General features: G+C 39.2%; 5 protein-coding genes across 7 annotated transcripts in view; all 5 read left to right on the top strand.

Moving 5' to 3' along the window:
* Nucleotides 1–6,482, top strand: part of LOC137132405 (fibronectin-like) — a 34,386-nt gene extending 27,904 nt beyond the window's left edge. Inside the window, exons 34-35 of the mRNA XM_067514761.1 lie at nucleotides 5,934–6,201; nucleotides 6,353–6,482. Of these exons, the coding sequence (XP_067370862.1) occupies nucleotides 5,934–6,160 (227 nt within the window). The 3' untranslated portion in view covers nucleotides 6,161–6,201; nucleotides 6,353–6,482. The remainder of the gene's footprint in view (nucleotides 1–5,933; nucleotides 6,202–6,352) is intronic.
* Nucleotides 1,762–5,755, top strand: LOC137132406 (uridine 5'-monophosphate synthase-like). Of its 2 annotated transcripts, none has more exons than XM_067514763.1 (10): nucleotides 1,762–2,005; nucleotides 2,638–2,791; nucleotides 2,952–3,076; nucleotides 3,153–3,340; nucleotides 3,439–3,536; nucleotides 3,771–3,931; nucleotides 4,015–4,132; nucleotides 4,269–4,402; nucleotides 4,479–4,593; nucleotides 5,365–5,755. In XM_067514763.1, the coding sequence occupies exons 1-10, from the start codon at nucleotides 1,793–1,795 to the stop codon at nucleotides 5,541–5,543; spliced, it is 1,485 nt and encodes a 494-aa protein (XP_067370864.1). In that variant the 5' UTR covers nucleotides 1,762–1,792; the 3' UTR covers nucleotides 5,544–5,755. The 2 variants fall into 2 exon arrangements, with proteins under 2 accessions (XP_067370864.1, XP_067370863.1); XM_067514762.1 differs by having other exon boundaries at nucleotides 4,233–4,402.
* On the top strand, nucleotides 6,432–13,522 carry LOC137132407 (fibronectin-like). Its single transcript, XM_067514764.1, has 12 exons — nucleotides 6,432–6,564; nucleotides 6,961–7,112; nucleotides 7,773–7,862; nucleotides 8,520–8,613; nucleotides 8,958–9,177; nucleotides 9,444–9,614; nucleotides 9,697–9,835; nucleotides 9,962–10,129; nucleotides 11,269–11,394; nucleotides 11,508–11,614; nucleotides 11,811–11,930; nucleotides 12,321–13,522. Exons 2-12 carry the CDS (start codon nucleotides 7,055–7,057, stop codon nucleotides 12,327–12,329), a joined length of 1,302 nt encoding a protein of 433 aa, XP_067370865.1. The 5' UTR covers nucleotides 6,432–6,564; nucleotides 6,961–7,054; the 3' UTR covers nucleotides 12,330–13,522.
* A 1,893-nt stretch (nucleotides 13,523–15,415) lies between these two features.
* On the top strand, nucleotides 15,416–19,411 carry LOC137132635 (uridine 5'-monophosphate synthase-like). Of its 2 annotated transcripts, none has more exons than XM_067515447.1 (10): nucleotides 15,416–15,661; nucleotides 16,294–16,447; nucleotides 16,608–16,732; nucleotides 16,809–16,996; nucleotides 17,095–17,192; nucleotides 17,427–17,587; nucleotides 17,671–17,788; nucleotides 17,925–18,058; nucleotides 18,135–18,249; nucleotides 19,021–19,411. In XM_067515447.1, the coding sequence occupies exons 1-10, from the start codon at nucleotides 15,449–15,451 to the stop codon at nucleotides 19,197–19,199; spliced, it is 1,485 nt and encodes a 494-aa protein (XP_067371548.1). In that variant the 5' UTR covers nucleotides 15,416–15,448; the 3' UTR covers nucleotides 19,200–19,411. The 2 variants fall into 2 exon arrangements, with proteins under 2 accessions (XP_067371548.1, XP_067371547.1); XM_067515446.1 differs by having other exon boundaries at nucleotides 17,889–18,058.
* Nucleotides 19,412–19,578: 167 nt separating this feature from the next.
* On the top strand, nucleotides 19,579–24,823 carry LOC137132636 (fibronectin-like). Its single transcript, XM_067515448.1, has 9 exons — nucleotides 19,579–19,857; nucleotides 20,009–20,220; nucleotides 20,616–20,767; nucleotides 21,428–21,517; nucleotides 22,175–22,268; nucleotides 22,613–22,832; nucleotides 23,099–23,269; nucleotides 23,352–23,490; nucleotides 23,617–24,823. The coding sequence occupies exons 3-9, from the start codon at nucleotides 20,710–20,712 to the stop codon at nucleotides 23,829–23,831; spliced, it is 987 nt and encodes a 328-aa protein (XP_067371549.1). The 5' UTR covers nucleotides 19,579–19,857; nucleotides 20,009–20,220; nucleotides 20,616–20,709; the 3' UTR covers nucleotides 23,832–24,823.
* Nucleotides 24,824–24,890: the final 67 nt, after the last annotated feature.

Below are 24,890 nucleotides of genomic sequence, written 5' to 3'. Positions count from 1 at the left end.
AACATGAGCACAGAAAATTTAACAACTATATACACATAATGTTAAACCAAGGGCGCAGATTGACAAACAAAAGATGCAGATCAATAAACCATGAGCACATGGCAAACTAGGGACTCATTAATGAAGTCACCCACATATGCAGCTTTCTGACCTTTGATGAACTGGATGTAAACGATTATGACATTTGCCAGCATTGCCCATTGTAACCTTAGCCTAACTAAAAGTTATGGGATTCTACTCCCACTTCCTTGCTCTATAACCCCTTGAGATTGAGAGTGGGATCTTAGAACAATGATGAGCATCATAAAGTGTTTCTCAAATTTCTCTGTAACCTTTTCGTGGTTTTCATAGGCAAACATAATGGAAAATAATGGAATCACTTTGACACCTGGAGGTATCCAAAAAGATACTCTTGAAAAACATTTACAAAACCTTTTGGGAATATATTAGAGGTCAGGAAGGGATATGTCTGCCATTATAAGACTTTCAGGATATGTTACTTAAAGATAATTTAAAGGTCAGTCTGAAAAGGCTTAACAGAATGTTTAGGGGACAATTTTAAATGTTTATAATATTTGAACCTATTCAGAACTTTTTATGGAAGGTTCCTGGTGACATGCATGAAGGTTACTCTTGAAAAATCTTTAGAAATTCTTTAGAACTGTTCAAAGGTTCTTTAAAAGCTTATTTTGAAGATCATTACAGAAAACCTACCATTTCCTGGAGGTTCTCTGGAAGTTATTCTTATCTCCCTAAGGTGCTATGTTGGATCCTGCCCCTAAGGATCATATTTTCAGCATCGCAGCATTAGGGCCTCAACATGCTCAATGGATGATTGCGGACTAACACCAAATATCGTCTGCTTTCTTGTTTTACCTTGCTCTTCTCATTGCACAATTTAAAAAAAAATTAATATAACCATCCTCCAGTCAGGGGTTAGTCTACAAATGTTTTATTGGGATGACCAGATGTGAGCACATGCTCAAGATAGTGTGGCACATTTGGAAAACAATTTAAATATTTTAACCACTATTTAACTTTTTTGGGGGGAAATAATAAACCAGATTATAATATGCTAATAATGTTTTCCATGGTGTTTGTTTAGCATAAGAAAACCGAAAAACATACAATATCTACTATTTTAACTCCAAAGAAAACGTTTGGGGAGAGGTAAATATCCATCCTTTGCAGGGTTTTTTCTATTTATAATAAGTATGATTTAATTCAGCTAAAGGTTTGGTCAGTTTGGTCCTTGTGATCTACAGCAGGTATCTACAACCTTATCAACGAATAAAGTCACCAAAAGATCTGTCAGAAAGTTTCATTATGAAAGTTTATAAAATGTGTTTATTAAAAAAAACGTTTTCAAAATAGTTTTCAATATAAATCCTTAAAGAACGGCCCAACTCATCCTCATGAACTTCTCTTGGTGTATTCTTCCTTCCCCAGAGATTGTAGTAATCCTATACATTCAGATGGTGGTGATGAATAGTAGTGATCGGCAGACTTGAAACAGCACTTTGACTGCTTCAAACCTTTAGAGAAACATTGCTGTGGAGCATGTGTGAAAGTGCACAAATCACGTGATTGTGTCAATTGTTTCATGATATGTTTCAAAGTAAAGCTTGGCACTGGTGAAGCGAATCAAGGGTAAATATAACAGAATTTTTTGAAAATTTAATAAGTTTGGGCTTATCAAACTATAATTCCACGTATATGTCCAGATGCGGTCGCCCTGAGATGACGACTTCAGCTGCGGTCGCCCTGAGATGACCTCACTTCCACAATCGTAATGTCGGCCCGAAGAATTTCAGCAATGAGTTCTGCAGTTAAGAGAAAGTATGTGTGCGACACGAAGAAAAACATTTCCATCGACAGTTTAATCCTGAAGCTTCACGATGTAAACGTGTTGAAGCTTGGAGAGTACAAGCTGAAGTGCGGCATGATGTCGCCATTTTACATCGACTTGAGGGTTCTCGTTTCCCACCCGGCGCTGATGAACGAGGTAAACACGTGCTACTGTCCTCATATTCCGAGAACTTCTGAATTAACTGACCCAAATATGGCTGGATAACAATTATAGAAACAACATGCTGCAATTTTACTAGCCAAAGGCGAAATATAATTATATTATAAAGGAAAGTTGAAGATGACACGTGGGCTTGTAAGTTAGCAAATTGATGTCCAGCAGTTACACTAATGGATTTGAATCGACCCCTCGGTTCAGGGTCCACACCATCATAAGTAAAACCTATTACTCCTTATCTTTTAAAATAGGTAAAATATATGATCCACAATACAGACCATGTACCAAAGCTCCAAAACCATCATGTAGTTGCATCAACATCTTTGACACATTATTAAAAGCATAAGTATTATTGACTTTACTAATATAGTGTGCATTGCAGCTCTGTTGCACCCACAAGAATTGGATTCCATAACAGGGTTTCTTAATAAGTTAGTAAATGTGTATTTCCTGAACAGCATACACAAAAACTTATTAGTCCCCAAATTTTTGCTTGAAAGTTAAATAACGTATCCAAATTGATTCAAACTACAGATTCACAAAATTTGTATCCACTTTAAACACTATCATGAGTACTATATTGACATTGCATATTTTTTTCTTAACTGCAGGTCTCAGGTCTTATATACGAGCAAATGCAAGAGAAGAAGCTAGAGTTTGACTTGTTGTGTGGGGTTCCATACACAGCTCTGCCTTTGGCCACAATTATCAGCTCTACTCATGAGTTGCCTATGCTCATCAGACGAAAGGAGAACAAGGATTATGGTGGGTAGTTTGTCAATCTCCATCAAGAGAGTCTGACAATGTTTTAGTATCTCTAGGCCTACTTCATTGAATGCTGACTTTACCAAACCCATCAATAAGTGTTAAGTAACCAGTTTGTCTAAAATGGGAACCAAAATGCTTCTTTTTGTAACCTTGCCAGGAACAAAGCGTCTGGTGGAGGGGTCATTTTGTAATGGAGACACATGTCTGATCATTGAGGACACAGTGACCACTGGCAGCAGCATCCTGGAAACTGCTGAAGTGCTCATTAAAGAGGGGCTGAAGGTGCAGTATCAGAAACATAGTAATGATAATAATATGACACTGCTTTCTGTTTATTAATCAATGTTTTTTGGTAAAGGTAACAGATGCCATTGTCGTAATGGACAGAGAGCAAGGTGGTGTGGAGATGTTGGCTTCTAAGGGAATCAGGCTCCATCCGATCATCTCTATGTCCAAGCTGCTCGATGTGCTGCGTGTAGGTGAACGCATTGAAGCCCAAACTGTCCAGAATGTCAGCAAGTTCGGCCTGGACAACAACACTTTCAGGTATTTTTGTTTAGCTGAAATGTTCAGTCAATGTGCATGTTTTAATGTATACTAACAACTCCAAAGTAACATTTGCAACTTCCACTGCCCAATTTCAGTCCCAAGGATGAGAATGACAGTATTTTTCCTACAATCAAGAAGCCACGTCTAGAACAGAAACTGGAGCTGAGTTATGCAGACAGAGCCAAACTACCAAGTATGTAATCTTCCAACACAGTCAAAGTACGCTAAGCTAAAAAGAACTTAATATACATTAGAAAGTTTACATCTGACTTAAGTGTGGCTGGTTATTGCAGACATGAATTTGGTGATATATTACATAATATAAAGCATCATATTCTTATAGTGTCATTTTACGCACAAGTTTATATACTTGTATATATTGCATTGAAAAGAATTTTTCATTTAGTCTCCCTCCTTTTGCTCGCAGACATTCACCCTCTGGCTTCAAAGCTGTTGAGGATCATGGATGAGAAGCAGTCCAACCTCTGTCTGTCTGCTGATGTGATCAGCGGCGAGGAGGTGCTCCAGTTAGCAGACTCTCTTGGTCCCCAGATCTGCATGCTGAAGACCCATGTAGAGTTTCTCAAGGTAGGAATTAAACCAGTCCATTTGTTAGCAGCAGATTAGTGTCAGGAAAAACCAGCTGAACTTGTTATCATGTCTGCCAACAGCGTTGTCCTGTAAGCTTCACCCAGAGGCTGCAGGCTTTGGCCGAGAAACACAACTTCCTCATCTTTGATGATCACAATTTTGCAGACACTGAAAACACAGTCAAAGATCACTATGAAGGTAAGACGATAATTCCAAATGTTTACATGGCTTGTATATAAAATCTACCATTCTGTGTCATTATTTTGGTCATTATTGTGGTCATGTATTAATTCTCCAGGTGGCTTGTACTACATCTCATCTTGGTCCCACATAGTGAGTGCTCACGCTGTGCCCGGGTTGGTCAAGGGTTTGAGTGATGTTGGAAAACCTCTGGGCCGAGGCTGTTTGCTCAGAGCAGAGATGAGCACCCAGGGGTCACTAGCTACTGGTGAATACACGAAGGCAGTGGTAAGCATGTCGCTCCTCAGTCCTCATTTTAAAGTCTGCTGAAATCTATAGCTGTTCATCTCTCTCGTCTTTCCAGATAAAGATGGCAGAGGAGCAGTCCGACTTTGTGATTGGCTTTATCTGTGGCTCTAAGATCACAGAGAGGCCAGAGTTCATTCACATGACCCCAGGGGTGCAGATGGAGGCAGGAGGTGAACTGATTGTACATTATGTTGCATTGTGTCGCGTTGCTGTAATTAAGGGCTCCAGAGTAGTGGTTGATCGATATGGGTTTTTCAGTGGCCAATGCAGCTGCTGATCTTTAGAGGACAGGGAGGCCGATGGCTTATTTGTTTTTGTTTTCTGTCTCTTTTTTGAAATTACAGAAACACCTCTCTGTATAGCGCAGTACAATTCTGCAACAGTAAAGTCCCAAGTTAGAACTTTAAATTAAACATACTCTATGTAAAATAGATAGTAGTACAGACATTAATCATTGGGTGTTACTATCACTAATACTCTGTCCCCTTCTGTCTCTATCATGTGATTCAGTGTTTGGTGAAGGATGGAGGTTTCCCCTACCACAGGCTCTAATTTTCAGTAAAATTTTCTGAAATGCTTTTAGGCACATTTCAAATCTGTACAAAAAAGAACAACAAAAGTAAAGAAGGAAAAAACCAACAACCTTGCACCAAGCTCATCAGTGTGTTAACTATTCCTATGGCTTAAACTTAAAATGTATTCCCTCACATCTTTTCTATCCACCCCCCGAATCCCCTTAGCAATGTCTAATCTTGTATGTGTATGCTGTTTCACGTTTGGTGCTGTGACTTGTCTTTAACAAAGGGTGGTGCTGTAGCATCCCAAATGATTGCTGGTTCTGCTCTATGTTTGCAGCCATTTGAACAACTGACAACTTCCCCCTTTTTCCATCCCTCTTCACCCAATTCTTCCATCTCTCTTTGCCCCTCTCCTTTTTATAGGTCATGAGTTGGCCCAGCAGTACACCACCCCAGAGGACGTTATCCACAATAAGTGCTCAGATGTCATCATCGTTGGACGCGGTGTTCTGCAGGCCCCTGATAGGCTGAAAGCTGTTGAATCTTACAGAAAGGAAGGCTGGGATGCTTACACAAAGAGAATAAGCCAGAGTGGCCAATAGAAACCAGGGACCTTGAGCTGTATCATTGTCTCATTTCAGATTCCTATTAATAATATCAATAATATTCCTATTAACGAGGTCTCCAGTGTGCACATAATTGTATACATGGCAATAAATGTAACCATCTTTCTCTGTACACCACACTGCAACATCAAATGGAATCAGACACTTTACTGTTCATTCTGTCTTAATAAAAGTTAGTTTAAATCTGATTCGCTCCTATTATTAAGCAGCACAACCTGATCTGCTGAATTATTTCTGACGTGTCCTTGACTTTGTGTCCAGATTGATGAAGTTTATCATTGGTCACTTACAATTGCTAGCTTTTAGAATGAATTGTTCTGGTTATGTATTTTACACTGACCTAAGGGTCTGCTGAGCACTTTTTAGACGTAGACCGTCCCAAAGATTTGACCTTCTCAGACATTGACTCCACCTCACTGCGACCTACCTGGGACAGTCCTGAGGGCATTGTCACATCTTACCGGGTCATGTATTCAAATTCAGAGGACGGTGAGAGGGAACTGCATCCTGCTCCCCGAGGCGATGCAGAATCTGCTGTTATCTGTGGTCGTCAACCTGGCACTGAATACACTGAAGGTCATCGCTCTGCATGATGACACAGCTGGCACACAACTGGTTGGGTAACAAGCTACAGGTTTGGGAGAAAACCAAGTAGTGATTGCATACATCTGTAAAATACTTTATTCTAACTTTGAAAGTTGTTGACAAGTGTCTCCTGTGCGGATACTGCCTCCCTCTAACTGGCTTTATTTTTACTTTTTTTATCCCCTCCAACCCCACCCCAGCCATCTCACCTCCCACCGATCTCCAATTCTCCCAAGTTGGCCCTACCTCGTTCACCATGCAATAGGCTGCACCCGGTCAGGAAAACCGACTAACTGGGCTTACAGGCCTCACAGGCTACCGTGTGGTGGTGAACCCCAAGAACAAGAGTGGACCCACCAAAGAGATCAACCTGGCCCCAGACAACACTCAGGCACACATCTCTGCACTCATGGTGAGTGTGGTGATTGCAAATGGAGGACTGCAAGTGTCTTCTTGTTTCTTAAAAAAAAAAAAATCAATAACAGTGTCAGTGCAGTGTCACTATGCAGCTTTTCTAAAGACTGGTTATAACAGAAATCTTGAGCAAAATTTACAGCAATTGGTCTCCATTTATATCACCAGAATAAGACAATCATCTGACAGAGACATCCATCACAGTGAACATTGTTCAACTAACAACAAAAGTGACTTATATACTACTTTTAATTTAAGTTTATATAGTTGTTTTGTGCCCTATTAAAATAATACATATCCAAACAGTTGCTGCAGCCAGTAAACTTAAAGTCACTCTTATGGAGTCTGTACATAACTGAGAGACTGAATTATTTTCTTATCTCTTTTCTGTTAGGTTGATACTACCTATGAGGTCCATGTATATGCCTTGAAAAACTCTCTGACCAGCAGGCCAGAGAGTCTTATCTTATAAATCTTATAAGATCAATATGTATACACTGAAAGGAAATGGACGCAGCCCGGCTGTCACGCTCACTGCCTACACAGGTATTCATTATCCATTTTCTAGAACTACTAAAAACAGTAGGTTAACATACGTTAAGACCCAAGATTTTCAGCATAGTGAGATCTGCGTTGCCTGTGGTGAACTCCACAGCCTTCTGCCCACCTCCTGAGACCACCACCCATCTGTGTCTCCCCAGGGAGAAAAGGCATCCAGCATTGATGGGCGGTTAAGGCTCAGACTTGTTGCATTTTGTTGTAGGACTGTTGCTATAGAATGACCAACTGGCATCTGCCTTAATTTTAGCAATTCATCCTGTTCATGTTGATAGTGCTTCAAAATGCCATTTGCCTGAGCGTTTGTTTCGGTATTGGATCCTGCAAATGCAAACGGGGAAAAAAATCCCTGAAAGGACCTGTGTTTGGGGAAGATCGTCAGGGGGTAGTCCCCAATACTAAGTGTTCTGAAAGCGCCTGTTTTAAGAACATTTTCTTTGTTCAGTTCAGAGAGATTGTCGGCCTCTTCATAGTGATAAGTTGGCAAAACAAACGTGTATTCAAACGTTTCTATCTCTTCCAGCCAAATCCGTGCTGGAATGGTGCACAAGATTAACTGTACACAGACAAGAAAAACATACATGCAAATACAGTCATTTAAAAATGCTACAAATGACAAATGTTCACAACTTTGTGTTGTTTTGACAGGTCTGAAACCAGGAACAGAGTATGTTATTAAGATTGTTGCTCTGCAGAATGGTTTGAGAAGCACACCTCTTGAAGGCAAAGCTGGAACACGTAAGTAAAACCACCATCCACCTGTTGCCATTAATTGTCTTCGCCAACTTTGGATCAAATTTTTTTCTTTCATCAAAAATATGCATTGCTTTACGACATTATTGAATGACAAAAGCAGTTTCTCCCAATATTAAATGAGTAATTTCTCTCCAAGTTAAATTATACTTCACATATAACATTTTGAACTTATTACATGTTGTTGCTGTTAGTGGGATAATAAAACAGTTCTTAGGTCTTGACATATAAATGCTGATAGAACCGTAAAATGCATCTGTCTACAATCTGTCTACAACAATTGCAACGTAGGTACTTTACATTTGTTTGGTGGGGGGAATTACAGTATTTTAACACTGGTACTAATTAATTGGTCATTTGTATATTGAGTGGTACAAACATGCATACGGTGCCGTTAGCAGAAAATGGACTTGTGCTGAAACCCAGAGAATGTAACAACTGTTGTGTTACATTCTCATAATACACACTACAGAAAAACTCAAAGGCATGATTCAGTGATCCCCTGTTGTTTAAATCAGGAACCCAGTGCAAACACAACTATGTTTTTTTTGAAATGCTAAAAAGATCAGCTGGTAGATTAATCTATTATGATGCCTTGTTTGCCTCTAAAATCTAATAGACATGTGTCTCTTATGCAATCAGAGCCAGCTACAGATCATCAGTTATTGGTTCCTGAGCTTCCTCACCGGCCCAGTACTGACATCCTGGATGTTCCAGAGTCCTTCAATGACAAACTGTAAGAACCTGCATAATCATGCTTTATGATCATGATGTTGGCATGGGTTAAGAATGTGCCGTCAAAAATTTGTTAAAGACAGAACAAAACTTCCTATGACCCTAAACTTGCACTTGAGTCACATGAAATGGAGACATTTCTTTTTGTAGCATTGACTTAGATATTTTGCTTGCATTCTGCCTCTCTTGTAAGTCATTTAGGTAATACTGTAACTTCTGCCAAATGTCTAAATGTAAACGGTGCTTGAGGGCTTAAGAATGTGTTTTTATTTTTCATAATCATACTTTCTCTCCCAGTAGCATTTCTATTGTTTCTCTTGATCTAATCTCTGTTTCCATGTTTAGCTTTACCTCCAACCATGTTAACTTGGCTGGTACTGGTGGCCAGAATGAACTAGGTCAGCAAGGCCAGCATATTTACACGGAGTTCCAGAGCCTAGGTCCTAATCATAGACTTCAGGGCCCCTACAGTGGACTCAAAGAAGGCCAGAGACCCACTCTCAGAGAACCCCTTGTCTATATTCCTGTAGCAGGTCCTGATGGAAACAGAGTCCCCTTGGTCAAGGTGTGTAAGGCTGATAAAGTGGGTCCAATAAAATTGAAAACTGTTTGTGTTCAGCTTTTGTGTTTATATTGTGGACATAAAAGTTGGACTGATCATAATGATACATCAGCATTTATCAGTTCCTAATATTTTTTTAAACCACATCATATTTTTATATAAAAACCACCAGGTGATATTACTGTTGTGGTTGATTGGTTGATTTCCTTATTATAAAATCTGATATTATGAACTCACTTTATTGGTACACTTTGTGTTTGATCTTACAGGTGAGTGAGGGTCCTCTGCCAGGTCTCGCATTTGGTTTCCCTGATAATGAGACAGAGTTGCCCCAAGAAGCAAAGACAATTACAACCATCTCCTGGCAACAGATCCCCCATACTTCAGAGTATGAAGTGTCCTGTAATCCCATTACCCACCTGGAGGAAAGGGGTTTCCAGGTAGAAATACACACACTCACACACTGATATACTGCTAGAGATGTAAAGACGACTTATTAACTGTGTTTTTTTTAATACTTAGATGCGTCTTCCTGGCACTTCAGACAGTGCCAAACTGATTGGATTGACATCTGGAGCATCCTATAATGTTGTAGTAGAGGCCATGAAGGGTGGGGCCAAAGAGAAAGTTCTGGAGAAAGTTGTAACCGTTGGCAATCCTGGTACAGTAGTACACACTGTCACAGTTTAATCTATCTAATCTAAAGTCAGTCAGATATAAGTCTGCAAGTCAGAGCAAGGAAAATCAACTCATCTGGTTCTATTGTGTTTTTTCTTTCATCCCTTAGTTCCAGACAACATCCCTATTACCAAAACCCAGGATGTGTGTTATGACACATTCACACAAACCTATCACGAGATTGGCTCAGAGTGGGAGCGCATGTCAGACACAGGTTTCAAGCTGTGGTGCCGCTGCCTGGGCCTGGGCAGTGGTCATTTTAGGTGTGATTCATCCAGTGAGTGGCTTAATAACCTCATCCCAGCATGCTTTGCATCCACCTAACACAACACCATGGAATTCAACGTAGAATAGTTCCATGTGATTTTATCAATAGGAATTTATGAGACGGCATTAGAAAAAGAATATATCCCACTATGAATTCAACAGGACACAGAGTAACACATTGATGTTTTTACATACCAAAACATTTCAGCATCTATATCTTGGTTTTAATATTACAGAGGCACTCTGTGTGCATATTGGCAAATAAGATGGTCCAATTTGGGTTATTTTTTAAATACTTCTACTATATATGTTATTGAATAATTATTCAAAAACATTTTACATTGTTATTGTAAATTGCTTAATTATTGCATTACAACAAGCCATAGAATTGTAAAATTCGTGTTCTATGTGGCATAACATGCAGTAATACAATTCCAGCAGCATGGGCAGCTTTAAAATAAAAAGATTGTAGTTTCTAAATAAATACGTAAGAATTAGTAACAATTATGATTTTTGTGCAACACGTTACACCATGCAACATGTTATAGCTGTACCCTATATCTACTGAAGAAGTTCTGCCTGTAGGTTGCCCATGCTGGCCTCCATGTTGTTTCTTCACAGAAAGAAGCCTGAAAGCTTTTCTTAGCTAACTAGCCAACATCAGTCTCAGGTGTTCGTTGTGTCTACATACATTTGCTAACATGATAAAACCTGAAACTGATATCATCCGTTTGCATTGTTTTAGGCCATTATACGTCTGTATAATATCCCCTCACTGGGATAGTGTGTATATTGGACTGGAAACAGTTTAATACTGACTGGTGTGTTTAAAAGTTTATCATTAAGTGTTCATTAACTTCATTGTTTGAGGAAATGTGTTTTGCACAATGATGAAGGGCTTTCTTTACTTTAGAGATCATGTTTAATACTTGTGACATTTAAGATTTCAATTGATGTTTGCTCTTTACATAAACTGATCCATAAACTCTTCTCTTCTGTCACATATCTACCTAAATCTGATTCCTCTCTATGTCAATCCCCTCTGTCTCCTCTCCCCTACATTTCTTCCTCCTATACTCCCATCATTCTAATGCTTCTCGTCATCTTTGTCCTGTTTTTGTTTCCCTCTCTGTGCTTCTCCTCTTTCAGAGTGGTGTCATGACAATGGCAACAATTACCGTGTTGGTGAAATGTGGGATCGCCGCGCTGAAAATGGTCACATGATAAGCTGCACCTGCTTAGGAAATGGCAAGGGAGAGTTTAAATGTGAACCCCGTAAGTATAGACACAGACACACACGGCACTAGTTAGCTACGTGAAAAAAATACCCAATAGTTTGTGGGTCACACCCACAGTATAAACTTGTACTGTTAATTATTACCCTTCAGATGAGTCAACATGTTATGATGATGGAAAAATGTACCTGGTGGGCAACCAGTGGCAGAAAGAATATCTGGGTGCCATCTGTACCTGTACCTGCTATGGTGGACAACAGGTGGGTAACACCTGTGGGTGTATGTGTGTTTATTTGTGAGTGCACAAACCTAATCCTGGCAGTTTTTGGGAAAGTGTTGAATGTACAGGCTGAAAGTCTCTGTCTCTGCCACTGTGTGAACAATGAGAACTGCATCAAGGCAACAGTAGCTAGAGTGTGTTTGCATTTTCAGTAATCTTTCTCCGTCTTTTTCTAGGGCTGGCGTTGTGAGAAGTGCAGAAGACCAGGAGGACCCACTGATGTGGACGCTGACCTGCTGCAGCCTGTTAGCTCAGATGTCTTTGACCGGTACAGAGAAAACGCACTACGTAAACTGGTGAGTGTGTCATCATAAATTTTAGAATTAATATTCTGATCAGCTTTGTATAAAAAGAAAAATGTAAAAACCCCATAAAGGTTTAGTCTGATATGAACATAATGTGAACACACAACCGCTATTTTTTGGTTATTTCTTTAAAAATTGATCATTTTAAAAGAAATGGGAGAGTTGTGGCAGGAAGAGCATCCGGCATAAGAACTCATACCTAATCAATGTGACAACTCCCGAAGGGACAAGTCGGAAGCCGTTGATCTTATTAATCAAATGGTTACAGTAATAAATAAATAGTCACTGATGTAGTAGAGGGCTCTCTTTAAATTGAATCACAACTAATTTTATGCTCTTCTCCTTTTTTCTTCTTTGACCCTGCTCTTTACTACTGTCCAGAACATCTAGTGTCCGATTGAATGTTTGAGGCCGGAGCTGCTCGCTGATGCTCAGGGTCCCACAGAATAAAACAAAGGCGGAGAAGTGAAAATCCTTACATTATCACAACCACTTCAAGGAGGAAGCCTCTTCAAGCTTCTGATGAAAGAAGATATTTCAATCAGATTTGTGCTTTAAAGGGTTTCCCCACCCAAAATGGTAGTGTCTTAAAAAGACTTTTCCACACCACTCTTTGTGCCTTTTTAAAGATCTGTCCAACTCTTCTGTTGGTTGGGATCATCGCTTCTTCAAAAGAAACAAGGACAAGATGAATTTTGACACAAATCTTATCAAGAGCACAAATCCTGCTGCTTTAACACCTCAAATCTGCCTACTCCAAAAACACTGTTCTCTCTCTCTCTCTCTCTCAAACACACACACACACACACACACACACACAACAAATCCAGTATTGCTGTGCTGTTCCTGCTATATTGCTTTTTATTTCTGGTTTCCAAACATTCCATTACAGATTCCTTTGACAAAGTCAGAACACAGCACTCCTGATAATACTGTTATAATGTCCCTAATAATACCTGAAGCCAAACTCCACACCTTTGGGCGTCACTGTGGAAAATATTTTTAGAAGGCATTTAGGTTATGATAGAATGCATTTTCTCAATCTTTAAAATCAGATATCTGGAGTTTGTTGCAAAGTAAATGAGAGTTACACTTAGTAATTATGTACGGTTGTAAAAGCTGTACAGGAATTATATTATTAGTCCATGTCCGTTGCCTGGTCACTGACATTTTCCCTTAAATAAATAGAAATTCAGAACAAACTTTCCTTATCAATATAAACGGTGTTCATTTTAAATTGCTATAAAAGCCTTGCCCTGCAAACATTACAGTGTATGTTCATGAACTCCCCATGCAATAAATATTATAATATAGATCTGTAATGTTGGTGTTATATAATACATAAGGCATAGCACCTCTAAAATCTAAACAGCCAAAGCTGACTAAGTGTTAGTTTCATATTTGAATTAGAAAATTCAACATTATTCATTTTTAGCCACTTTTATTTATCTCATTTTATTCAGGCATTTTGTTCAATGTTTTTGGGGTGTACACTTTTTTAATTAACTTGTTTTTATTATTGTTGGTGCCAAACTTAAAACTACTGTGGACTGAATCTTTTTAATAAACAGAAAAAAACCCAAGTCTGTTGTCATTTTTATGTTAGAGGAACATATTTTTGAGCTTCTGTCTTACTGAGTAGCCTCCTCAGGGTCATGCCATAGAACAAATATGTAGTTGGGTAATAGGAACGATTTATGTTCCCACAGATTGGTGAAACATGAGCACAGAAAATTTAACAACTATATACACATAATGTTAAACCAAGGGCGCAGATTGACAAACAAAAGATGCAGATCAATAAACCATGAGCACATGGCAAACTAGGGACTCATTAATGAAGTCACCCACATATGCAGCTTTCTGACCTTTGATGAACTGGATGTAAACGATTATGACATTTGCCAGCATTGCCCATTGTAACCTTAGCCTAACTAAAAGTTATGGGATTCTACTCCCACTTCCTTGCTCTATAACCCCTTGAGATTGAGAGTGGGATCTTAGAACAATGATGAGCATCATAAAGTGTTTCTCAAATTTCTCTGTAACCTTTTCGTGGTTTTCATAGGCAAACATAATGGAAAATAATGGAATCACTTTGACACCTGGAGGTATCCAAAAAGATACTCTTGAAAAACATTTACAAAACCTTTTGGGAATATATTAGAGGTCAGGAAGGGATATGTCTGCCATTATAAGACTTTCAGGATATGTTACTTAAAGATAATTTAAAGGTCAGTCTGAAAAGGCTTAACAGAATGTTTAGGGGACAATTTTAAATGTTTATAATATTTGAACCTATTCAGAACTTTTTATGGAAGGTTCCTGGTGACATGCATGAAGGTTACTCTTGAAAAATCTTTAGAAATTCTTTAGAACTGTTCAAAGGTTCTTTAAAAGCTTATTTTGAAGATCATTACAGAAAACCTACCATTTCCTGGAGGTTCTCTGGAAGTTATTCTTATCTCCCTAAGGTGCTATGTTGGATCCTGCCCCTAAGGATCATATTTTCAGCATCGCAGCATTAGGGCCTCAACATGCTCAATGGATGATTGCGGACTAACACCAAATATCGTCTGCTTTCTTGTTTTACCTTGCTCTTCTCATTGCACAATTTAAAAAAAAATTAATATAACCATCCTCCAGTCAGGGGTTAGTCTACAAATGTTTTATTGGGATGACCAGATGTGAGCACATGCTCAAGATAGTGTGGCACATTTGGAAAACAATTTAAATATTTTAACCACTATTTAACTTTTTTGGGGGGAAATAATAAACCAGATTATAATATGCTAATAATGTTTTCCATGGTGTTTGTTTAGCATAAGAAAACCGAAAAACATACAATATCTACTATTTTAACTCCAAAGAAAACGTTTGGGGAGAGGTAAATATCCATCCTTTGCAGGGTTTTTTCTATTTATAATAAGTATGATTTAATTCAGCTAAAGGTTTGGTCAGTTTGGTCCTTGTGATCTACAGCAGGTATCTACAACCTTATCAACGAATAAAGTCACCAAAAGATCTGTCAGAAAGTTTCATTATGAAAGTTTATAAAATGTGTTTATTAAAAAAAACGTTTTCAAAATAGTTTTCAATATAAATCCTTAAAGAACGGCCCAACTCATCCTCATGAACTTCTCTTGGTGTATTCTTCCTTCCCCAGAGATTGTAGTAATCCTATACATTCAGATGGTGGTGATGAATAGTAGTGATCGGCAGACTTGAAACAGCACTTTGACTGCTTCAAACCTTTAGAGAAACATTGCTGTGGAGCATGTGTGAAAGTGCACAAATCACGTGATTGTGTCAATTGTTTCATGATATGTTTCAAAGTAAAGCTTGGCACTGGTGAAGCGAATCAAGGGTAAATATAACAGAATTTTTTGAAAATTTAATAAGTTTGGGCTTATCAAACTATAATTCCACGTATATGTCCAGATGCGGTCGCCCTGAGATGACGACTTCAGCTGCGGTCGCCCTGAGATGACCTCACTTCCACAATCGTAATGTCGGCCCGAAGAATTTCAGCAATGAGTTCTGCAGTTAAGAGAAAGTATGTGTGCGACACGAAGAAAAACATTTCCATCGACAGTTTAATCCTGAAGCTTCACGATGTAAACGTGTTGAAGCTTGGAGAGTACAAGCTGAAGTGCGGCATGATGTCGCCATTTTACATCGACTTGAGGGTTCTCGTTTCCCACCCGGCGCTGATGAACGAGGTAAACACGTGCTACTGTCCTCATATTCCGAGAACTTCTGAATTAACTGACCCAAATATGGCTGGATAACAATTATAGAAACAACATGCTGCAATTTTACTAGCCAAAGGCGAAATATAATTATATTATAAAGGAAAGTTGAAGATGACACGTGGGCTTGTAAGTTAGCAAATTGATGTCCAGCAGTTACACTAATGGATTTGAATCGACCCCTCGGTTCAGGGTCCACACCATCATAAGTAAAACCTATTACTCCTTATCTTTTAAAATAGGTAAAATATATGATCCACAATACAGACCATGTACCAAAGCTCCAAAACCATCATGTAGTTGCATCAACATCTTTGACACATTATTAAAAGCATAAGTATTATTGACTTTACTAATATAGTGTGCATTGCAGCTCTGTTGCACCCACAAGAATTGGATTCCATAACAGGGTTTCTTAATAAGTTAGTAAATGTGTATTTCCTGAACAGCATACACAAAAACTTATTAGTCCCCAAATTTTTGCTTGAAAGTTAAATAACGTATCCAAATTGATTCAAACTACAGATTCACAAAATTTGTATCCACTTTAAACACTATCATGAGTACTATATTGACATTGCATATTTTTTTCTTAACTGCAGGTCTCAGGTCTTATATACGAGCAAATGCAAGAGAAGAAGCTAGAGTTTGACTTGTTGTGTGGGGTTCCATACACAGCTCTGCCTTTGGCCACAATTATCAGCTCTACTCATGAGTTGCCTATGCTCATCAGACGAAAGGAGAACAAGGATTATGGTGGGTAGTTTGTCAATCTCCATCAAGAGAGTCTGACAATGTTTTAGTATCTCTAGGCCTACTTCATTGAATGCTGACTTTACCAAACCCATCAATAAGTGTTAAGTAACCAGTTTGTCTAAAATGGGAACCAAAATGCTTCTTTTTGTAACCTTGCCAGGAACAAAGCGTCTGGTGGAGGGGTCATTTTGTAATGGAGACACATGTCTGATCATTGAGGACACAGTGACCACTGGCAGCAGCATCCTGGAAACTGCTGAAGTGCTCATTAAAGAGGGGCTGAAGGTGCAGTATCAGAAACATAGTAATGATAATAATATGACACTGCTTTCTGTTTATTAATCAATGTTTTTTGGTAAAGGTAACAGATGCCATTGTCGTAATGGACAGAGAGCAAGGTGGTGTGGAGATGTTGGCTTCTAAGGGAATCAGGCTCCATCCGATCATCTCTATGTCCAAGCTGCTCGATGTGCTGCGTGTAGGTGAACGCATTGAAGCCCAAACTGTCCAGAATGTCAGCAAGTTCGGCCTGGACAACAACACTTTCAGGTATTTTTGTTTAGCTGAAATGTTCAGTCAATGTGCATGTTTTAATGTATACTAACAACTCCAAAGTAACATTTGCAACTTCCACTGCCCAATTTCAGTCCCAAGGATGAGAATGACAGTATTTTTCCTACAATCAAGAAGCCACGTCTAGAACAGAAACTGGAGCTGAGTTATGCAGACAGAGCCAAACTACCAAGTATGTAATCTTCCAACACAGTCAAAGTACGCTAAGCTAAAAAGAACTTAATATACATTAGAAAGTTTACATCTGACTTAAGTGTGGCTGGTTATTGCAGACATGAATTTGGTGATATATTACATAATATAAAGCATCATATTCTTATAGTGTCATTTTACGCACAAGTTTATATACTTGTATATATTGCATTGAAAAGAATTTTTCATTTAGTCTCCCTCCTTTTGCTCGCAGACATTCACCCTCTGGCTTCAAAGCTGTTGAGGATCATGGATGAGAAGCAGTCCAACCTCTGTCTGTCTGCTGATGTGATCAGCGGCGAGGAGGTGCTCCAGTTAGCAGACTCTCTTGGTCCCCAGATCTGCATGCTGAAGACCCATGTAGAGTTTCTCAAGGTAGGAATTAAACCAGTCCATTTGTTAGCAGCAGATTAGTGTCAGGAAAAACCAGCTGAACTTGTTATCATGTCTGCCAACAGCGTTGTCCTGTAAGCTTCACCCAGAGGCTGCAGGCTTTGGCCGAGAAACACAACTTCCTCATCTTTGATGATCACAATTTTGCAGACACTGAAAACACAGTCAAAGATCACTATGAAGGTAAGACGATAATTCCAAATGTTTACATGGCTTGTATATAAAATCTACCATTCTGTGTCATTATTTTGGTCATTATTGTGGTCATGTATTAATTCTCCAGGTGGCTTGTACTACATCTCATCTTGGTCCCACATAGTGAGTGCTCACGCTGTGCCCGGGTTGGTCAAGGGTTTGAGTGATGTTGGAAAACCTCTGGGCCGAGGCTGTTTGCTCAGAGCAGAGATGAGCACCCAGGGGTCACTAGCTACTGGTGAATACACGAAGGCAGTGGTAAGCATGTCGCTCCTCAGTCCTCATTTTAAAGTCTGCTGAAATCTATAGCTGTTCATCTCTCTCGTCTTTCCAGATAAAGATGGCAGAGGAGCAGTCCGACTTTGTGATTGGCTTTATCTGTGGCTCTAAGATCACAGAGAGGCCAGAGTTCATTCACATGACCCCAGGGGTGCAGATGGAGGCAGGAGGTGAACTGATTGTACATTATGTTGCATTGTGTCGCGTTGCTGTAATTAAGGGCTCCAGAGTAGTGGTTGATCGATATGGGTTTTTCAGTGGCCAATGCAGCTGCTGATCTTTAGAGGACAGGGAGGCCGATGGCTTATTTGTTTTTGTTTTCTGTCTCTTTTTTGAAATTACAGAAACACCTCTCTGTATAGCGCAGTACAATTCTGCAACAGTAAAGTCCCAAGTTAGAACTTTAAATTAAACATACTCTATGTAAAATAGATAGTAGTACAGACATTAATCATTGGGTGTTACTATCACTAATACTCTGTCCCCTTCTGTCTCTATCATGTGATTCAGTGTTTGGTGAAGGATGGAGGTTTCCCCTACCACAGGCTCTAATTTTCAGTAAAATTTTCTGAAATGCTTTTAGGCACATTTCAAATCTGTACAAAAAAGAACAACAAAAGTAAAGAAGGAAAAAACCAACAACCTTGCACCAAGCTCATCAGTGTGTTAACTATTCCTATGGCTTAAACTTAAAATGTATTCCCTCACATCTTTTCTATCCACCCCCCGAATCCCCTTAGCAATGTCTAATCTTGTATGTGTATGCTGTTTCACGTTTGGTGCTGTGACTTGTCTTTAACAAAGGGTGGTGCTGTAGCATCCCAAATGATTGCTGGTTCTGCTCTATGTTTGCAGCCATTTGAACAACTGACAACTTCCCCCTTTTTCCATCCCTCTTCACCCAATTCTTCCATCTCTCTTTGCCCCTCTCCTTTTTATAGGTCATGAGTTGGCCCAGCAGTACACCACCCCAGAGGACGTTATCCACAATAAGTGCTCAGATGTCATCATCGTTGGACGCGGTGTTCTGCAGGCCCCTGATAGGCTGAAAGCTGTTGAATCTTACAGAAAGGAAGGCTGGGATGCTTACACAAAGAGAATAAGCCAGAGTGGCCAATAGAAACCAGGGACCTTGAGCTGTATCATTGTCTCATTTCAGATTCCTATTAATAATATCAATAATATTCCTATTAACGAGGTCTCCAGTGTGCACATAATTGTATACATGGCAATAAATGTAACCATCTTTCTCTGTACACCACACTGCAACATCAAATGGAATCAGACACTTTACTGTTCATTCTGTCTTAATAAAAGTTAGTTTAAATCTGATTCGCTCCTATTATTAAGCAGCACAACCTGATCTGCTGAATTATTTCTGACGTGTCCTTGACTTTGTGTCCAGATTGATGAAGTTTATCATTGGTCACTTACAATTGCTAGCTTTTAGAATGAATTGTTCTGGTTATGTATTTTACACTGACCTAAGGGTCTGCTGAGCACTTTTTAGACGTAGACCGTCCCAAAGATTTGACCTTCTCAGACATTGACTCCACCTCACTGCGACCTACCTGGGACAGTCCTGAGGGCATTGTCACATCTTACCGGGTCATGTATTCAAATTCAGAGGACGGTGAGAGGGAACTGCATCCTGCTCCCCGAGGCGATGCAGAATCTGCTGTTATCTGTGGTCGTCAACCTGGCACTGAATACACTGAAGGTCATCGCTCTGCATGATGACACAGCTGGCACACAACTGGTTGGGTAACAAGCTACAGGTTTGGGAGAAAACCAAGTAGTGATTGCATACATCTGTAAAATACTTTATTCTAACTTTGAAAGTTGTTGACAAGTGTCTCCTGTGCGGATACTGCCTCCCTCTAACTGGCTTTATTTTTACTTTTTTTATCCCCTCCAACCCCACCCCAGCCATCTCACCTCCCACCGATCTCCAATTCTCCCAAGTTGGCCCTACCTCGTTCACCATGCAATAGGCTGCACCCGGTCAGGAAAACCGACTAACTGGGCTTACAGGCCTCACAGGCTACCGTGTGGTGGTGAACCCCAAGAACAAGAGTGGACCCACCAAAGAGATCAACCTGGCCCCAGACAACACTCAGGCACACATCTCTGCACTCATGGTGAGTGTGGTGATTGCAAATGGAGGACTGCAAGTGCCTTCTTGTTTCTTAAAAAAAAAAAATCAATAACAGTGTCAGTGCAGTGTCACTATGCAGCTTTTCTAAAGACTGGTTATAACAGAAATCTTGAGCAAAATTTACAGCAATTGGTCTCCATTTATATCACCAGAATAAGACAATCATCTGACAGAGACATCCATCACAGTGAACATTGTTCAACTAACAACAAAAGTGACTTATATACTACTTTTAATTTAAGTTTATATAGTTGTTTTGTGCCCTATTAAAATAATACATATCCAAACAGTTGCTGCAGCCAGTAAACTTAAAGTCACTCTTATGGAGTCTGTACATAACTGAGAGACTGAATTATTTTCTTATCTCTTTTCTGTTAGGTTGATACTACCTATGAGGTCCATGTATATGCCTTGAAAAACTCTCTGACCAGCAGGCCAGAGAGTCTTATCTTATAAATCTTATAAGATCAATATGTATACACTGAAAGGAAATGGACGCAGCCCGGCTGTCACGCTCACTGCCTACACAGGTATTCATTATCCATTTTCTAGAACTACTAAAAACAGTAGGTTAACATACGTTAAGACCCAAGATTTTCAGCATAGTGAGATCTGCGTTGCCTGTGGTGAACTCCACAGCCTTCTGCCCACCTCCTGAGACCACCACCCATCTGTGTCTCCCCAGGGAGAAAAGGCATCCAGCATTGATGGGCGGTTAAGGCTCAGACTTGTTGCATTTTGTTGTAGGACTGTTGCTATAGAATGACCAACTGGCATCTGCCTTAATTTTAGCAATTCATCCTGTTCATGTTGATAGTGCTTCAAAATGCCATTTGCCTGAGCGTTTGTTTCGGTATTGGATCCTGCAAATGCAAACGGGGAAAAAAATCCCTGAAAGGACCTGTGTTTGGGGAAGATCGTCAGGGGGTAGTCCCCAATACTAAGTGTTCTGAAAGCGCCTGTTTTAAGAACATTTTCTTTGTTCAGTTCAGAGAGATTGTCGGCCTCTTCATAGTGATAAGTTGGCAAAACAAACGTGTATTCAAACGTTTCTATCTCTTCCAGCCAAATCCGTGCTGGAATGGTGCACAAGATTAACTGTACACAGACAAGAAAAACATACATGCAAATACAGTCATTTAAAAATGCTACAAATGACAAATGTTCACAACTTTGTGTTGTTTTGACAGGTCTGAAACCAGGAACAGAGTATGTTATTAAGATTGTTGCTCTGCAGAATGGTTTGAGAAGCACACCTCTTGAAGGCAAAGCTGGAACACGTAAGTAAAACCACCATCCACCTGTTGCCATTAATTGTCTTCGCCAACTTTGGATCAAATTTTTTTCTTTCATCAAAAATATGCATTGCTTTACGACATTATTGAATGACAAAAGCAGTTTCTCCCAATATTAAATGAGTAATTTCTCTCCAAGTTAAATTATACTTCACATATAACATTTTGAACTTATTACATGTTGTTGCTGTTAGTGGGATAATAAAACAGTTCTTAGGTCTTGACATATAAATGCTGATAGAACCGTAAAATGCATCTGTCTACAATCTGTCTACAACAATTGCAACGTAGGTACTTTACATTTGTTTGGTGGGGGGAATTACAGTATTTTAACACTGGTACTAATTAATTGGTCATTTGTATATTGAGTGGTACAAACATGCATACGGTGCCGTTAGCAGAAAATGGACTTGTGCTGAAACCCAGAGAATGTAACAACTGTTGTGTTACATTCTCATAATACACACTACAGAAAAACTCAAAGGCATGATTCAGTGATCCCCTGTTGTTTAAATCAGGAACCCAGTGCAAACACAACTATGTTTTTTTTGAAATGCTAAAAAGATCAGCTGGTAGATTAATCTATTATGATGCCTTGTTTGCCTCTAAAATCTAATAGACATGTGTCTCTTATGCAATCAGAGCCAGCTACAGATCATCAGTTATTGGTTCCTGAGCTTCCTCACCGGCCCAGTACTGACATCCTGGATGTTCCAGAGTCCTTCAATGACAAACTGTAAGAACCTGCATAATCATGCTTTATGATCATGATGTTGGCATGGGTTAAGAATGTGCCGTCAAAAATTTGTTAAAGACAGAACAAAACTTCCTATGACCCTAAACTTGCACTTGAGTCACATGAAATGGAGACATTTCTTTTTGTAGCATTGACTTAGATATTTTGCTTGCATTCTGCCTCTCTTGTAAGTCATTTAGGTAATACTGTAACTTCTGCCAAATGTCTAAATGTAAACGGTGCTTGAGGGCTTAAGAATGTGTTTTTATTTTTCATAATCATACTTTCTCTCCCAGTAGCATTTCTATTGTTTCTCTTGATCTAATCTCTGTTTCCATGTTTAGCTTTACCTCCAACCATGTTAACTTGGCTGGTACTGGTGGCCAGAATGAACTAGGTCAGCAAGGCCAGCATATTTACACGGAGTTCCAGAGCCTAGGTCCTAATCATAGACTTCAGGGCCCCTACAGTGGACTCAAAGAAGGCCAGAGACCCACTCTCAGAGAACCCCTTGTCTATATTCCTGTAGCAGGTCCTGATGGAAACAGAGTCCCCTTGGTCAAGGTGTGTAAGGCTGATAAAGTGGGTCCAATAAAATTGAAAACTGTTTGTGTTCAGCTTTTGTGTTTATATTGTGGACATAAAAGTTGGACTGATCATAATGATACATCAGCATTTATCAGTTCCTAATATTTTTTTAAACCACATCATATTTTTATATAAAAACCACCAGGTGATATTACTGTTGTGGTTGATTGGTTGATTTCCTTATTATAAAATCTGATATTATGAACTCACTTTATTGGTACACTTTGTGTTTGATCTTACAGGTGAGTGAGGGTCCTCTGCCAGGTCTCGCATTTGGTTTCCCTGATAATGAGACAGAGTTGCCCCAAGAAGCAAAGACAATTACAACCATCTCCTGGCAACAGATCCCCCATACTTCAGAGTATGAAGTGTCCTGTAATCCCATTACCCACCTGGAGGAAAGGGGTTTCCAGGTAGAAATACACACACTCACACACTGATATACTGCTAGAGATGTAAAGACGACTTATTAACTGTGTTTTTTTTAATACTTAGATGCGTCTTCCTGGCACTTCAGACAGTGCCAAACTGATTGGATTGACATCTGGAGCATCCTATAATGTTGTAGTAGAGGCCATGAAGGGTGGGGCCAAAGAGAAAGTTCTGGAGAAAGTTGTAACCGTTGGCAATCCTGGTACAGTAGTACACACTGTCACAGTTTAATCTATCTAATCTAAAGTCAGTCAGATATAAGTCTGCAAGTCAGAGCAAGGAAAATCAACTCATCTGGTTCTATTGTGTTTTTTCTTTCATCCCTTAGTTCCAGACAACATCCCTATTACCACAACCCAGGATGTGTGTTATGACACATTCACACAAACCTATCACGAGATTGGGTCAGAGTGGGAGCGCATGTCAGACACAGGCTTCAAGCTGTGGTGCCGCTGCCTGGGCCTGGGCAGTGGTCATTTTAGGTGTGATTCATCCAGTGAGTGGCTTAATAACCTCATCCCAGCATGCTTTGCATCCACCTAACACAACACCCTGGAATTCAACGTAGAATAGTTCCATGTGATTTTATCAATAGGAATTTATGAGACGGCATTAGAAAAAGAATATATCCCACTATGAATTCAACAGGACACAGAGTAACACATTGATGTTTTTACATACCAAAACATTTCAGCATCTATATCTTGGTTTTAATATTACAGAGGCACTCTGTGTGCATATTGGCAAATAAGATGGTCCAATTTGGGTTATTTTTTAAATACTTCTACTATATATGTTATTAAATAATTATTCAAAAACATTTTACTTTGTTATTGTAAATTCCTTAATTATTGCATTACAAAAAGCCATAGAATTGTAAAAACCGTTTTCTGTGTGGCATATAACATGCAGTAATACAATTCCAGCAGCATGGGCAGCTTTAAAATAAAAAGATTGTAGTTTGTAGTTTGTAGTTGTAGTATTCATTCATAAATACGTAAGAATTAGTAACAATTATGATTTTTGTGCATTATACCTATGTACAATGTCCCCTCACTGGGATAGTGTTTATATTGGACTGGAACCAGTATAATACCGACTGGTGTTTAAAAGTTTATCATTAAGTGTTCATTAACTTCATTGTTGTTCAATGTTGAATTTTCTAATTCAAATATGAAACTAACACTTGCTTAGTCAGCTTTGGCTGTTTAGATTTTAGAGGTGCTATGCCTTAAGTATTATAGAACACCAACATTACAGATCTATATTATAATATTTATTGCATGGGGAGTTCATGAACATACACTGTAATGTTTGCAGGGCAAGGCTTTTATAGCAATTCAAAATGAACACTGTTTATATTGATAAGGAAAGCTTGTTCTGAATGTATTTTTATTTAAGGGAAAATGTCAGTGACCAGGCAACGGACATGGACTAATAATATAATTCCTGTACAGCTTTTACAACCGTACATAATTACTAAGTGTAACTCTCATTTACTTTGCAACAAACTCCAGATATCTGATTTTTAAAGACTGAGAAAATGCATTCTATCATAACCTAAATGCCTTCTAAATATATTTTCCACAGTGACGCCCAAAG

The sequence above is a fragment of the Channa argus genome, chromosome 9 (genome assembly GCF_033026475.1).
Source record: "Channa argus isolate prfri chromosome 9, Channa argus male v1.0, whole genome shotgun sequence".
Lineage (NCBI taxonomy): Eukaryota > Metazoa > Chordata > Actinopteri > Anabantiformes > Channidae > Channa > Channa argus.
Note: the sequence above shows the minus strand (reverse complement) of the source record. Positions and strands in the feature narration are given on the sequence as shown.